Source organism: Anabas testudineus, chromosome 12 (genome assembly GCF_900324465.2).
Source record: "Anabas testudineus chromosome 12, fAnaTes1.2, whole genome shotgun sequence".
NCBI classification, from domain to species: Eukaryota; Metazoa; Chordata; class Actinopteri; order Anabantiformes; family Anabantidae; genus Anabas; species Anabas testudineus.
This window is the reverse complement of record NC_046621.1, coordinates 12,227,770-12,242,365: the sequence shown is the minus strand read 5'-3', so window position 1 is coordinate 12,242,365 and position 14,596 is coordinate 12,227,770. Positions and strand designations below refer to the sequence as shown.

The window sequence follows — 14,596 nt, the reverse complement described above, 5'->3', positions numbered from 1 at the left end:
CTAAAGGTGAAAGGGTCAGAATAGTTTCTGTAGCTGTGTAAAACAGATGAAAAGTTCCCAGATGACTCTAGATTTTACTTGGAAAAACTAACAAATGCTCCAACGTATTTGGAGATTAAGATGGTTTGTGTTATTGTATGTCACAAGACCCACTAAATTCCACAAAACCTACACCTAGCAGTCCATGAAGGCTTTGTTTCACTGTAGCTGGGTCAGGGGGAAACCCAGAGACTGATACAGCACCTTAGCAGATTGGACATTTAAATGAATTAACCCATTGTTTTTTTCATATTGTCATTAACAGCAACACAAATTTCATGGAAAATGAAAACTACAGACTGTGGTGGACAGTTTTTTTATTGGTTCTATTCTTCATCTTCATCATATTTGACCTAAAACTGAGCCCTGAATGTTGGAGCTGACATTAGATGAAATAGAAAAAGGGAAGTTCTCTATCAGGAGCTTGATCACTTCCAGCTTCACTTTTAATGTGTGTGCAAATACTGAATAGGATGTCTGTGTGTGTGTGTGTGTGTTGGATTCTCTCAATGCCAACAGGCTGTTTTATAGTTCAGACTTGGTTTTGTAGTTAGTTTTAGAATTAGGTAAAGGTTACAGTAAAGGTCGTGTAGGCATTTACAGTAATGTGTTAAGAGGGAATGCATTTTGCTCATGAGTGTCTTCACGACGACGCGTTTGTGTTCTTGCTCGGTTCAATAAAAAAAATAAAATGTAGATAAGGAACCTCCTCTGTGAATCACTGGGTTGTCCTCACTGTGCATCTGTTCATGTTTCTTATGTAGGTTTATTTTTACTCTAATCACAGAAGAGAATAAGAAGTTTGATCCATCACTGACGTTGCTTTGTGTTGTTCTTCATGCTGCATTTAAGGACCAGTTGTTAAGATATTTTTCAACTTGTTCAGTAAAAAATAACCACTGGACATAACTGTAAGTAAAGATGGGTTTACATCAAATGTTTTAATCTACTATAGGTTTATTATTGAGCTCATACTATAACTAGGAGCTCAATAGTAAACACACGGGGTCTGGTGGACTTTTAGAAATTATAACCCTGTCAAAGTAAAAATCACGCCACTGTAGTGAGCAGTGTGTGAGTGTGTGTGTGTGTGAGCAGTGTGTGTGTGTGTGTGTGAGTGTGACGTCGACGTGGTTCCTCCATCAGCAGCTGGGAACATGCGATGCCCACGTCACAGATGACGTAGCGGCGTAGTGGAATGAATGAGCCGGTGGACGGAGCACACACCGAGACCTGATCAGACTCTGCCGGGGCACGGACACGTCCACTATGGCTTTATAAGGAGCTTTCACTTCCCTCGCTGAAGACGTATCACGACATCGATCGGGAAAAAAAAAAAAAAAAACCTCAATCACTCCGTCGACTTGAAGCCACCATGGCGCGGGGAGAGGGCGCCGAGCCGTACGCGGCCACTTTACTGTCAGTCAAACCCATAACGCTGAATAAAGACATCAAGAGACCAAAGGTGAGTGTCCTGTGCGTCTCCTCGGGCTGATGGTGACGTGAGCCGGTTGTGATGTGAGGCTCCTGTTCATCCAGGAGCGTAAAAAGGCGCCGAAATTGAACGTGTGCTCCACCGTGGCCGCGCTTCCGTTCGCCACCTCAGCGCTCAGACGCTCCCCGGACTTTTCCTCTGGGTATGACTTTCACCCTGCTCGGCTTTCTGTCCTCGGGCATCTATTTGTGAGCTGTGCATACCGGTTTTAAAGGCTCCACGTATGTGTTACACACCCACCATCCGCACGGCTGAATTCAAACTTCGCTGCTGCAGCTGCAGCCTGAACAGGAACAGATGCACAAACGTGACGTGTGCGTCTCCGAGCGTCTCTTCAGCGGTGGTTAAACCTTGTTAAAAAAGCGTTTGGATCGACGTGCACAGGGCCAATGTGAGGTCGTTAGAGGACAGGTGTCAGGTGGCTTACTTTTTTATCCATCTGCAGTCTAAAATATCCCTCCATACCATCTGTGGGATTCTCCTACAATAGAAATATCTGATCTACTCATCTGCAGCTGACTGGCGTTTCAGTATTGTGACAAATGAATGGGATAAACTGAGGCTTTCTCTGTCTTTTTCATATAAACATAACCCTGTTTTTAGGCTGAAGATGGGAAATAAGCATTTTAAATAACAGTGGACATCTTTTAGAATGAATTAGCTGCAGCTGTAACATGATTCATATAGAAAGTATTGGCCAGATTGATGTTGTCTTCAGTTTTTTCCCTTGAATTCATCTTCAAGCATCTTCGTGTTGCCAGTAAAGGTTGCCTTCTTTCATTTAGCTTCAGTTTTATTTTTAGTTGCACATGACCGTGATGCCAGCTTTAATTGGTTTGCTGACAACTCCAGAGGGGGGAAGATATTATTCATTCGTGATACCTGAGGCAATGCTGCTCTGGAGTCTGTGGCAGATGTGAATCAAACTCTACAAACCTTGCTGACATCATCACACCATCACCAGGTGATTGGCTGTGGCTGCCAAAGAGTGGCTATTCAGCACGACATGCCACACTACCTCCAACATCCTATCGCTGGAGCCAATAGCAGCACTGGAGTCTTCGTGATGTAGGCGAGTGTGTGTGTGTGAACTACAGTAACCTTGTAGTTCCTCACCACTTTCTGACTGCAGCTTTACGTGCCCGTACTGCATCATCACTGGGGATTTGTCTCTGATCTGACATTCGGACCAGTGGGGTTAGAAAAGGTTGCCGAGCTCAGCCCCTCCTGAAACTAGTTGTTTAACAAAGCATCGCTTTTTGCCAAGAAGTGTTGGATGAAGGGATCTGTGATCTCTGGATTATATCAACTCCAGAGTATGAAAGAACTGTAGATAACCATCATGCAGTGCACCACTGTCCAAATCACTATATACTAATTAAGAGCTCTTCTATAAATGCTAACAAAATGTTAAACTGATTGCATTTCCTATCTCATCTGTTCTCCGCTCTTGTTCTCTTCCAGCCGAACGTCCGAAGAAATCGTCTGTCTGTATGCAGCAAAATATGCTATGCCATTGGTGGAGCTCCCTATCAGATCACAGGCAGCGCCCTGGGGTTCTTCCTCCAGATCTACCTGCTGGATGTGGCTCAGGTGATTGAACACTTACAAAAAAAGGGAAAAGTTCAAGAAAATCTTTGCTATAACTCATCAATTAACCATTTTTGAAATCAGGCTTAAAATCACAAACTTGCCTCAGGGGCTTTTACAATAGAAAAAGAAAACCTCAGTCACTTGCGAGCTGTAAACTCATTCCTTTATTATTACATTTTCCAGTAGCTGCACGCACCGATTAGCTTCAAGGCCAAACATTGTGTTTGCTCTTCTCAGCTCTGTATTAACTTAACAGTCACCACCCCTCTGTGACCGGTCAAGCACATTAACCTGGGCTCTGACTGCTTTGCTTTGTTACTCAATTAGCAACTTATTATTTCCACTGTACACAGCAGGAAGTTAACTGAAGGCCATTCAGCTCTGGATATGAGATCATTAGAGCGGCTTTCAATGTTACTTTGTTCATAAACAAATGTCAAACCCTGGGCAGCGGGAGTCCGTAACCTCACTGGTGTTCACATCTATCTCTCTTTGTTTGGGTTTTGCGCCTCACCTTTTTCTCTTTTTTTTTTTCCATTTCTAACTCTAGCTGGATCCCTTCTATGCCTCCGTCATCCTGTTTGTGGGCCGGGCCTGGGACGCTATCACAGACCCAACAGTGGGTTTCCTTGTGAGCCGGAGTAGATGGACCCGCGTGGGCCACATGATGCCCTGGTAGGTTCATAAAGCGGAGAGGACAGTAAGCACTAATGATGAAATACTGAAATGTGTGCATAAGCTGAGAAGGAAGCAAATGTATGGACACGAAAGCAGCTCTTGTGTCATTAGCAGCAACTATAGCAACAAGGTTGAAGTAAGGAAGAGCATGTGGTAACAGGGTGAGAACGCAGTCTGGATGAAACAGTGCATGTAATGTGTGCAGCAGCCGTCCTGAAGATGGACCCTGAAGCTACAGGGAGAACCTTTCAACTGCACAAACAGAAGCTGCAAATGTGCAATGCATTAACCTTTAGTTAGGACACATAGTTTAGCGTCTGAAGCAAGTTGAGAAAAATTTATTGAACTTGTCTAACACGTTGAACTAGGTTGAGATCTGGCAGCTGTAAAAACTGTATCATACGATTTACATAATTTTCATACTCAAACCATTCAGTGACCCTCTCATAAGAAGGGAGGCATTGTAATCCTGAATGAGACCATGTCCAGCAGGATAGAAATGTTTCATCATGGGATAGAGGTGGGTCTGCAATGACCCGTCCCTTAAAGGGGGACAAGTGGACCCAACCCATGTCAGCAAAATGACCTTACAGCATAGCATTGCCACTGGATACCTTCACTGCAGGGTTCAAGTATTCATGCCTGTACTGTTCTCTTGGTGTGTGCGCCACAGATGCACTCTCAAATCTACATGATAGGGTTGTAATGAGAGGTTTATGCACTGGGACTGTGTTATAACTTAGATGGATTGTTCTTACTGACACAGTCTAATCACCATCATCATCAGGTACTGATGTCTTGCCCATAGATTGTTGATTTATAGGATGTTGATCTCTCAGTTGCACCGTGCAGTTTACTTGTGTGGACGCATCAGCATTTCATACGTTTCTCCAACGATTTGAGTTGTTGCCTGTCTGTACGTTTTAATATCTGGTACTGGAAGAATTGAAAGGCTGAAAAAATTCAATGTAAAATTAAAACAACAGTGAAACGTAGATGTTTGATGCCGAACACTGTAACGAGGCTTTTCTCTCTTGCTTCACAGCCGCAATATCTTGAGCAGCATGAGTATTTGAGTCAGACATGCTGTCTGTGCATGAGCTGTCAGCACGTTGTGGGATTTTGGGAGGGGAGGGGGGCGACGTACCGGCTTCTGCTGTGATTGGTCCAACCCACAACACACCATCAGTCTCACACCAGGAGGGGTGTGTCCATCCGTGTGTTGTAGGGATCACTTCCTAGTCTGTTTAGGTGGGGGTTTTGCATCAGCAGAGAGAGGTTACCGTCGGTCAAAAGGCACGCCTGTTTGAAATAAAGTATGTCATTGTTGGAAAAGGAAACATGTACACGGTCTTCTGTGATGTTTGTAGCTTTTGAAACTGAAGTGAACCAACCAGCTGTCAGATGAAAACATAAGCAGATGTTTCTTTTATGTCTAAGTCTATGTCTAAACTAATAATATTGTACTAGATTATGACGGTATGGGAGCATTTGTATGGCCAATGGATATATTTTAGTTCAAAGAACAGCTTAAAATACACTTGAGCATTATACATTAATTTGGAGCAGTGTTTGTAGCCGAAGGTCATTTCCTGAAGGTCATTTCCTTTGCCTTGCAGACCTCACCCTCGTCTGGGCTCTGTGTTAAATCAGCCATGCTAGTGTGCAAAACAGTCACAGCCTGGCCTCTATTTCCAGAGAAATTAGCTCCCATTAACCTCATTCACTCACACGTTTGAGGAAAATCGAGAGGTGGGGGGGGGGGCGTTGAAATGACCATGTGTGTCACATTCAAGACAGAAAGATCTGTAGTGGTTCTGAGTCAGGGTAGGCACTGTATGACAGCTCAAAACAGTAGAGGCGCAAATATTGATTTTAGACATCATTGCTGTCATTTTACTGCACTACAAAATGGACTATTCAAAGATTGCTGCTCTAAACATTATGGCTGCAACTATCTAATTCCCAGAACACCTTTTTAAATTGCTTGACTAACAAAAGGTTAGACTGGCGTCTCATAGGCAGCAAAATCTCCCCACTGAGAAGCTGGAGCCAGAGAAACTTTTGTATGAAATTATTTAATGAATTAATTCAATGAATTGTATATAATAGTTCCTATTTGTTGTGTTTATTTTGTGCTAATTGACTTATGGTTCAAGATTTATTTAGTCCCCACTACAGAGACTTGTGTAAAAGAACTGAACAACTGAGTTTTTTAGTCTATTCAGGCTAAAAAACTCAGGCTATTCAGAAACATGTTGCTGGTGGAGCTTGGAGGTCAGCTGAAGGGCGTACAAAGCTGAGGAAAGCCTGCTGACTGAGAGTGGGTAACAGTGAAGTGGGCCAGAGTGGCCCCACGGCAGGGCCCGCCCACCCTGTCTCCTTATGTATCCACGCTTGCCCCCTTTCTACAAACTCGAGCTCTAACAAGACAGATTAGGGGGATTATTCACTGAGCAGAAAGGAGAGAGTAGAAAAGAAGTGACAGCAGCGAGGAAAATTAAAGAGGGGGTTAAACTACATTAACAGTTGGCAGAACTCACATATATCACATTATACACACAGCAGGGGACACTGACATATATCCACATTAAGAACACTTATTTAATTTTCACTATCATAATGCCTCCTTTTGTTTTCCCAGGATCCTTTTCTCTACTCCCTTTGCCGTCCTCACTTACTTCCTAATCTGGTACGTGCCCCCGTTTGAGCAGGGGAAGGTCATGTGGTACCTGATCTTTTACTGTCTCTTCCAGTCAATGCAGACGGTAAGTGCCTCATGTCGACACTTCCCAGCACTTTGTTCCTCATCTCTGTTCCCTTTCTAACCGTGTCTTTGTACATTTGCAGTGCTTCCACGTGCCTTATTCAGCCCTCACCATGTTCATCAGCAACGACCAGAAAGAGAGGGATTCTGCCACTGCCTATCGTACGTCAGCCCTCCCCTGTGGGATCAAACTGTTTTACGTGTCTGTCTTCACCGTATGCTGACGCTCTATATTTGTGTTGTTTTCAGGAATGATGGTGGAGGTGTTGGGCACAGTGCTGGGCACGGCAATCCAGGGACAGATCGTAGGCGGCACATCTGATTGTCTCAATGAGCCGGGTGTTTCCGACAGCAGAAACATATCCACAATCAATGCAAGCAGTGTTGCGCTGGAGGACACAGTGAGTGCTTTTGAGGCCTTTTCATAATGTACGACAAAGATGATATTGGGTAAAGCCTCTACGTGAGCCAACGCCGTCTTTTCTGCCCTCAGAAACACGCTTACTTGATCGCTTCAGGGGTCATCAGCATCATCTACATCCTCTGTGCCACAGTCTTGTTTTTGGGCGTGAAGGAGCAAAAAGGTGCGAATTCATGACATAATAACGTGACATATTATTCCAACTTTACTTATTTACTGGTGTCTTGACGCATCTCGTCTCGTACAGCTGAATAAAGTTTGACTCAGTCAGTTATCAGTGGACCTTGAGCAACATGTGGCTTCTCTTTGCTCTGATTGTTCCAAAAACACAAAAAACCTCTCAGGCATCTCTGAAAGAAACAAAACAAATACAACAGCGCCGTTTCTCTTTATAATGTATCTGCGTTAGGCATGACATTGCCAGAGATTTTCCGCTGTGTTATCTCTGTAACTTTCTCCTCCCTGTTTTTTTCTAGAGAGTGGAAGGAAAAACTCCGATCCCCTCACCTTCCTTCAGGGCCTGTGGCTAGTGATGAGCCACGGACCGTACATCAAACTGGTCATCGGGTTCCTCTTCACTTCTCTGGCCTTCATGGTAATAATCAGGCTTCCTTACCTGTCTGAGAACTTCATGAGAGGTTTCACAGCACTTAGGTGTTGAGTCAGTTAGCTTAGCTTACCATGCAGACTGGAAATAGGAGGAAACAGCCCAACCAGAAAGCAAATATTGAACTCTGCCACTTATGTCTGACTGAAAACAGCATTTTCTGTTCTGGCACTTTACTGCCACTGTCTTCTGACTGACTTAGCTAGTTTTCTTGCTTTGTACCTCCTGAAGTCAAAGGTCTGCAAAATAATTAGATGTATAACTTAACTAACTTGTTTAAAGATGACTCTTTCTCATTTGTTGTTACAGCTGCTAGAGGGAAACTTTGCCCTTTTCATCACCTACTCTCTTGGCCACAGGAAACACTTCCAGAATATTCTCCTGGTCATCATGGTGAGCATTTCTATTCTCTACTTCTACTTTACATTTTGATCAGTTTGGGGTTTGATTGAGCAGAAAATTCTGTTAGGATATCACCGTGGCACAAGCTCCCAGCGTTTGGGGGGCTGCGACTCTGAAGCCTTTCCTCACGTGAAGAGGTGCATGGTGCCGGGGTTGAAAGGGCAGATTTTCAGGATGAGTGGAGGTGTTGTTTGGTCTCCTGGGAACCCGTCTCCCACTCACATGCTCAGTCAGTTTTAGTATTAGATCGAGAAAGAGAGACTGGCAACAGTGGAGCTTTTGTTGCCCAGGCAACGCCTCACTTCCACAATGGGAACTGCCACCATTAGCAGCGCCTTCCTTTCCATCTTCCGCTCGCTGATTTCTGCTCTGATTAGGAGTGGAAACATTTTTGGACACTGCGTATCATACTTGATGAGGTGGGAGTAGAGAGGGGGAAAGTCAATATTGTCACTGTATTTGCTCACAGCTGATGCTCACATTATTTCTTAGCTGCTGAGTTTTCAGTAACAGGCTTGTTCTTGTGTGGCCATATCTCACTGGTTGAGTGTAGCTAAGAGGTCAAAGGTTGTCTGCCCCTTGTAGGGTTCAATCAAGGCCCCACAAACCATACTGTGACCTTGTCCCTTGTCCCTTGACCTCCTGCTGCAGTGGTGACTTTTGTCTTTCTAGTTCCCACATTTATCACAACCATAATGAATTGTGATTGATTTTAGAGGTTTTTCCTGAATTTATATAAATATATATATATGAAGCTACAGTACTGATTATGTGTCACGTTTGTTTCTACCAGCTATCTGGAACTCTTACCACCCCGTTCTGGCAGTGGTTCCTGTCCAGGTTTGGGAAAAAGACAGCAGTGTACTTCGGCATCACGGTTAGTAATAGTCATAGTTTCTTGTGTTTTCAAAATTGATAGTTTGATTAGTTAGTTAGATCATAGGTTGACTGACAAACTTCTGTCTCTTTCTATAGTGGGCAGTACCCTTCATGATCCTGATAGTCTGCATCGAGAGCAACCTGATCATTTCATACTTGGTCGCAGTGGCGGCAGGTGTGAGCGTAGCAGCTGCTTTTCTCTTGCCCTGGTACGCACAAGTTCTTTCACACAGCTCGTCCCTAGATCCAGGTGTATCTCTGTATCACTGGTGGATTTGTGTTAATTGCATCTTTGCTTTCCTTCTAAATGTTTCAGGTCAATGCTTCCTGATGCAGTGGATGACTTCAAGGTCAAAAACCCAGACATACATGGCCACGAAGCCCTCTTCTACTCCTTCTATGTGTTCTTCATTAAGTTTGCCTCTGGGATATCCCTGGGTATCTCTACACTAAGTATGAAGTAAGTCTACAGATCCAGTTATTATTCATGTCTGCCGCCCTATTTAGACATTCTCATGTACAATTGTGTTTTTATTCTCGTTCTCACATGTGGTTAAGCGCATAATCCCTCAGCTAACGGTCTTAACTGTGCTAAGCTCAACTTTTCCCTCCCTCCCTCTGCATATTTTTGCAGATTTGCTGGTTATGTGACTGGGAACTGCACACAACCCAAGACGGTCAGTTTTACGCTCAATGTGCTAGTCTCTCCCGTGCCCGTGTGTCTCATCGCTGTGGGTCTGTTGATCCTGAAGACCTACCCTATTGATGAAGAGAGGAGGCAAGGGAACCAAAAGTTACTGCAGCAAATACTGTGAGTGAGGAGTAAAACACACACACTGGCACTTGTGCACCTAACAAGCACACTTATAACTGGCGCTGGGATAATCAGACTAGGCTAGACACCTATTTGTGGTACAGGAGGACTCGTGCACGACCACAGTAGCCAAACCAGTGAGATACCAAACTAAGTTCCCCTCTTATCTGGGTCAAAATTACAAAATCGTCAAAACAAACCCTGCTGTGTGCTGTTGTGTGCACCTATTATTCACCATTTAGCACTAGTCAAGTCTTTTCATGTGTGTGACTTCTGGCTGTTTCTCCTGCAGGGACTCTGAAACAGACTCTGACTCTGAAACTTCTGCTCTTGGGAGCAGCGTGTAGCAGCGAGGGATGAGCCAACCACCAGTGCTGCTTTACATGTTTGCACAGGCTGTTTGGGGGGGACTGTGAGCACTATCTCAGTTAAAGGATGACAGACCACCACTGCCAACACTCCAAGCGCACTCCATTGGATCCCACAGGTTTACAGTGCCCTCTACTGACCAGCCAGTGCCATTGTGTGTATGTGTGCGCGCGCGTTGAGTTTTCTATTGTCCTTCATCTACAGATGTGTCCCAATGAATACACTATATACAGGTCCCCACAGTGTATTGTATGTCACTGCAGAGCCAAAGCCCTGGGTTAGCTTCTTGCTTTCATTCCTCGCCGTACTCCTTCCCATTTAGAGGTTTTCTTCCATTGCGTAGCTGACACCCAGTACTGGGATCTGTCTGTATTTATTCTACCACTAACTGGCAGTGAAGTCTGATGACCTCATCGCTGTAATGAAGGTGAAACACATTTTGTGTTAGCATTCAACAGCTCCACCTCTCAGATCTGTGGTACATGTAACAATGTGAGTTTAATTTACCTCAAGCTGTTTTCTTTCCAAAGATGTAATACTTTAATGCTCACTGAGATGTTCATGGAGTTGCTTACAGTTTGTTTTACCCTCAGCTCTAAGTAGCTCCCTTATACACTGCACTGTGGGACATTAGTCCTTTTGTTACTCCTACATTCTCAACCCCTGGTTGGGATAAGGTTGAAATTGGGACACAGTTTGTGATGTGTGGGATTGTGGTATGTGAGTATTTATTAGCTGGTCTACAAGCTCAGCCCTTCATCATCCCTTATTTCTAAAGGGAATACCAGCACTGTTCCACTAACTGGAGTTAGTTTCTTTGTGTGTTGTTTCCTGTTCATCAGTTTATGAAGGCAAAAACGTGAATCTCCTGAAGGGGAGAGATATGTACATTATCTGAATCAGAGCTTTACACATCCTGTATAACTAGTTGTAATGAGATTTTCGGTCGCTGTCAAACTATTCTGTAATTCACTTTCCCATATTATTTTGTTTGTGCTTTAATATTTGCAGCCATTCTCCATCAGGTTTAATAGACATTTCTGAATGTGCTCTGACAGCGAAGCCAACTCCGGGATGAAGTCGTTTCATCTGGCATGTTCTCACTTCCTTATGGAACAAAAGTGCTTTATTTAACTATTTATTTAAACTGTGTAAGGGATTGTGTTTCTTATGAAAGCACTTGTGTAATTTATTAAAAGTTACATCCTGTGGAAAACACTTGACAACATCAAATGCCTTGACAGTATTGTGAATGTCAAAAAACTCTTTCTGTGAAGATTTCTCCAGGAGGCATTTGTTCAGATTTTTTAATTACACGATTTAACCTGATATTACACCACTGCTGGGGAAGTTATGAAGACTTTTGAAAAGACCTCTAAATCTAAATGTGTATTACAGGACAGGTTTCATTTTTAGGCTTCAAATTGCACTAAGTGAACCATAGGAAATGCGTTACATCTTATCTATTTATATTATGCAGTATGTATAAATTGTAAATATTTATTTTCTGTTTATCTTGCTGAGAAATATATAAATCGGTGAGGATCTGATTTAATGCGTTGTACATACGTCATTTGAAGTTTGTGAATAAAGTTTATAAAATAATTTGTTTGGATTTGATTGCGCCACGGGCATCTGAGTGAAACACAAGTTGCTGTGGATCGCACCTCTTCATGAAATAATGTGACTTTTATTTTACTTTTTAACACAAGGTAGCTGCTGGTTAAAGACTGGATTCATCCTAACCTCGGCTGTGTGACTGCACGCTGTCAATTTGTCCTTTAATTACGTTCAGCTGTGACCCAGCGGAGGTTTTACGCGCAGATCTGACGGCAGCCCAGGCTTGAGAGGACGACAGTCTGTTGCGATGAAAATACATCAGCAAACCCTTTATATTTTGTGGAGTGTTTTATCCCTTGGATTCCTCAGCTGTGCAGCGGACACTCATGAAACGTTTACCAGAAGGAAAACCGGCTTCAAACTGAGCGCTCCCAAATCCAAATTGGTCAAATTGTCATCCAGAGGCCACAGTTCACCTTCTAGCACTTCTCCCTTGTCTCCACTCAGGTCGTGGGGGGTTCACTCTTTTCCTCCGCCTCCAACACCTCGATCCCTGCGCCCAGGAAAGGCCAAAGCAAACACACGCTCACATTTTGCTCATCTTCCAGACGTCTCTGTAACCTGCTCCGTGTCCGACTTTGTCGTGCGGGTCAAACCGGCTTTTTACGGTCTGGGCGCCGACGCGGAGGAGCTGAAACTAGGCAGCGACTGCAAAAGCAATGGGGTTCTCAGACCATACGGCGACCTGCTCTTCACCTACCCTCTGACTGCGTGTGATGCCGTGCGTGAGGTAAGACGTGCACGAGTGTTTTCATTTGAAGAAGATGGAAAAACCTGCATCGTTAATCTCCAAATCGCAATATGTGACTTCTCCTGTCAGCTGCCCCCCGGCTACCTGGTCTACAAATTGGTGCTCCATTACCGGCCCTCGCACAAACGGTTCCCAAGCAGAGCGCGCCGTATGGATGTCGACATTGAATGCCGTTTTGAAAGGTTTGATTGGTCTCAGTTATTTGCAACATGTTGTCTGTGAAGGCCAATCACTTACAACCCCCAAAACCTGTCCAGGAACCATCACGTGTACCAACTCGCTGTGAAACCCACCTGGCAAACTGCTGATTTGCGTAAACTGCTGAAAGGGCGTCCCAGTGAGTTCCAGATCGACTTAATGGATGGTATGTTTGGGGAAAAAAACATGCATATTTCCGCTTCATACTCTGCTAAATGTCAAATACGTAGTTAAATGTGGCCCATTTAATGGATTCTTAGATTCCTGGAGCGAACCAGCCAAATCCAAGGTGTACCACGCTGGGAAGATGTTGAATTTCCAAGTCTCTGCTCTTCACCACCACACTGGAGGACAACTGTACATCAGTAGCTGCTATGCTGCACCATCCAGTGGCGCTAATCCATCTGTAAAATACGCCATCATAGACAATCTGGGGTGTGTAAGATACTTAAAATCTCTTGGTTTTGCCTTTGTTGTGTGAATAATTGAAGTCAGTGTCACACTGTTGTGATTATAGCTGCATGGTGGACAGCAAGAGTGACCCAGGCTCTCAGTTCGTCTCTCGGACAGACAACACCTTGCGATTCTCTCTGAAGGCTTTTCAGTTTACTGCTTATCCTGACACTGAGGTAAGCACGACTCTGTCAGTTCACATTCAGTGCGCTTACATGCACTTAAATAACCAGATGACCGAGAGGAACCCTGTTGCAACTGTGGCTTAACACCATCTCTACCTTAGATCAGCGTTCACTGCAAATTATCCATCACATCAGAAGGTCCAGATCCTGCACACAAGTCCTGCACTTACAGGGGGAACAGGTGGGTCTCAACACTGAAGCTATTTCTGTACCATGTCTGTTTCCAAGTGAATTGAGAATATTTTGTGCTATAATAGGTGGAAGGCCCTCACTGGTGACAATTCCATATGTGATTGCTGCGATTCTCAGTGTGTCACCTCAAAACCTCGGAGGGGTGCATTTGAAGGTGTGACAGTTTTATCTTACCTTGATTTACATTGTAAGGAAATATTTAAGCACCCATTCTCAGTCAGTGAAGTTCACTTTTACTGTGGCCAACTCAGGGATAATTACAAATGACATTTAATGTGTTCCAATTTCCATTTTCAAGGCACGGCCAGCAGTTGGTCATTGTTGGTCTCTGATCAGTCTCACACAGATGAAGATCTCGGCAAGAGCATAGAAGACGAGACCAGAATAAATCATCACACTGATGAGATGCACAGTCACGAGAGTCTGTGGGAAAGAACAGCTGTAGTAAAGAAAGATGGTGAAGACGAAGAGGAGCAAGGTTATGTCGAAGAGGTGTTTGACGAAGATGAAGAAGGCAGCATTACCAGAGGAGGGATGACAGAGCCTGATTTAGACAAACTAGCTTTCAGGAATAGATTATTAGGGGAGGGGTGGGAAGCCACAGGAGAGGAAGGACCAGGAAATGAGGCAGAGGACTTTGTTGAGAGGGAGGAGCAGGAAGAGAGATCAGAGGGAAGGGAAGCGGAGCAGGTGATTCATGTGAATCAGAAGAACAGTGAAGCGGTCGATCTCTGGACGCAGGTGGAGCAACAAAAAGCTGGCATACAGAGAGAGTTATGGGAAAACAGTAAGTATATAGTTAGTGGTGAAGAGGATGAGAGGACGGTGTCAGAGGTGGAGTGGATGGAGGATGATGATGATGATGATCATCATGATCATCATCTGGCAGATGATGGAGAGACTACCTGGTATTTCACATGGAGGTAGTAGGAAGTATTCTGCTTACATGCTGATCTAACCCTCCATAACAAATGCCTATTCTGACTCATTTCAATAAAAAATAAAAAAAACACGAAAATGAAATTGGACTCCTTTGTTACAACTTCAGATGAAGTCTCTACTTTTCTAAAATGACGTGTCAACAAATGGAGGAATCTAAGTGAAAGCACAATATATGGAGTTTTCCACTTTAT

At 44.0% G+C, this 14,596-nt stretch overlaps 2 protein-coding genes across 2 annotated transcripts; both read left to right on the top strand.

Annotated features, from left to right (window-relative positions):
• The first annotated feature begins 1,230 nt into the window (after window positions 1–1,230).
• LOC113159867 (sodium-dependent lysophosphatidylcholine symporter 1-B-like) lies at window positions 1,231–11,644 on the top strand. The gene is made up of 14 exons (XM_026356830.1): window positions 1,231–1,504; window positions 2,999–3,127; window positions 3,678–3,802; window positions 6,450–6,573; window positions 6,656–6,734; window positions 6,822–6,973; window positions 7,066–7,156; window positions 7,470–7,588; window positions 7,910–7,993; window positions 8,796–8,879; window positions 8,978–9,090; window positions 9,198–9,341; window positions 9,516–9,692; window positions 9,988–11,644. The coding sequence occupies exons 1-14, from the start codon at window positions 1,415–1,417 to the stop codon at window positions 10,040–10,042; spliced, it is 1,566 nt and encodes a 521-aa protein (XP_026212615.1). The 5' UTR covers window positions 1,231–1,414; the 3' UTR covers window positions 10,043–11,644.
• Window positions 11,645–11,698: 54 nt separating this feature from the next.
• On the top strand, window positions 11,699–14,470 carry si:ch211-67f13.7 (zona pellucida domain-containing protein). Its single transcript, XM_026355844.1, has 8 exons — window positions 11,699–12,414; window positions 12,505–12,617; window positions 12,693–12,799; window positions 12,894–13,068; window positions 13,151–13,262; window positions 13,373–13,452; window positions 13,529–13,617; window positions 13,762–14,470. The coding sequence occupies exons 1-8, from the start codon at window positions 11,932–11,934 to the stop codon at window positions 14,388–14,390; spliced, it is 1,788 nt and encodes a 595-aa protein (XP_026211629.1). The 5' UTR covers window positions 11,699–11,931; the 3' UTR covers window positions 14,391–14,470.
• Window positions 14,471–14,596: the final 126 nt, after the last annotated feature.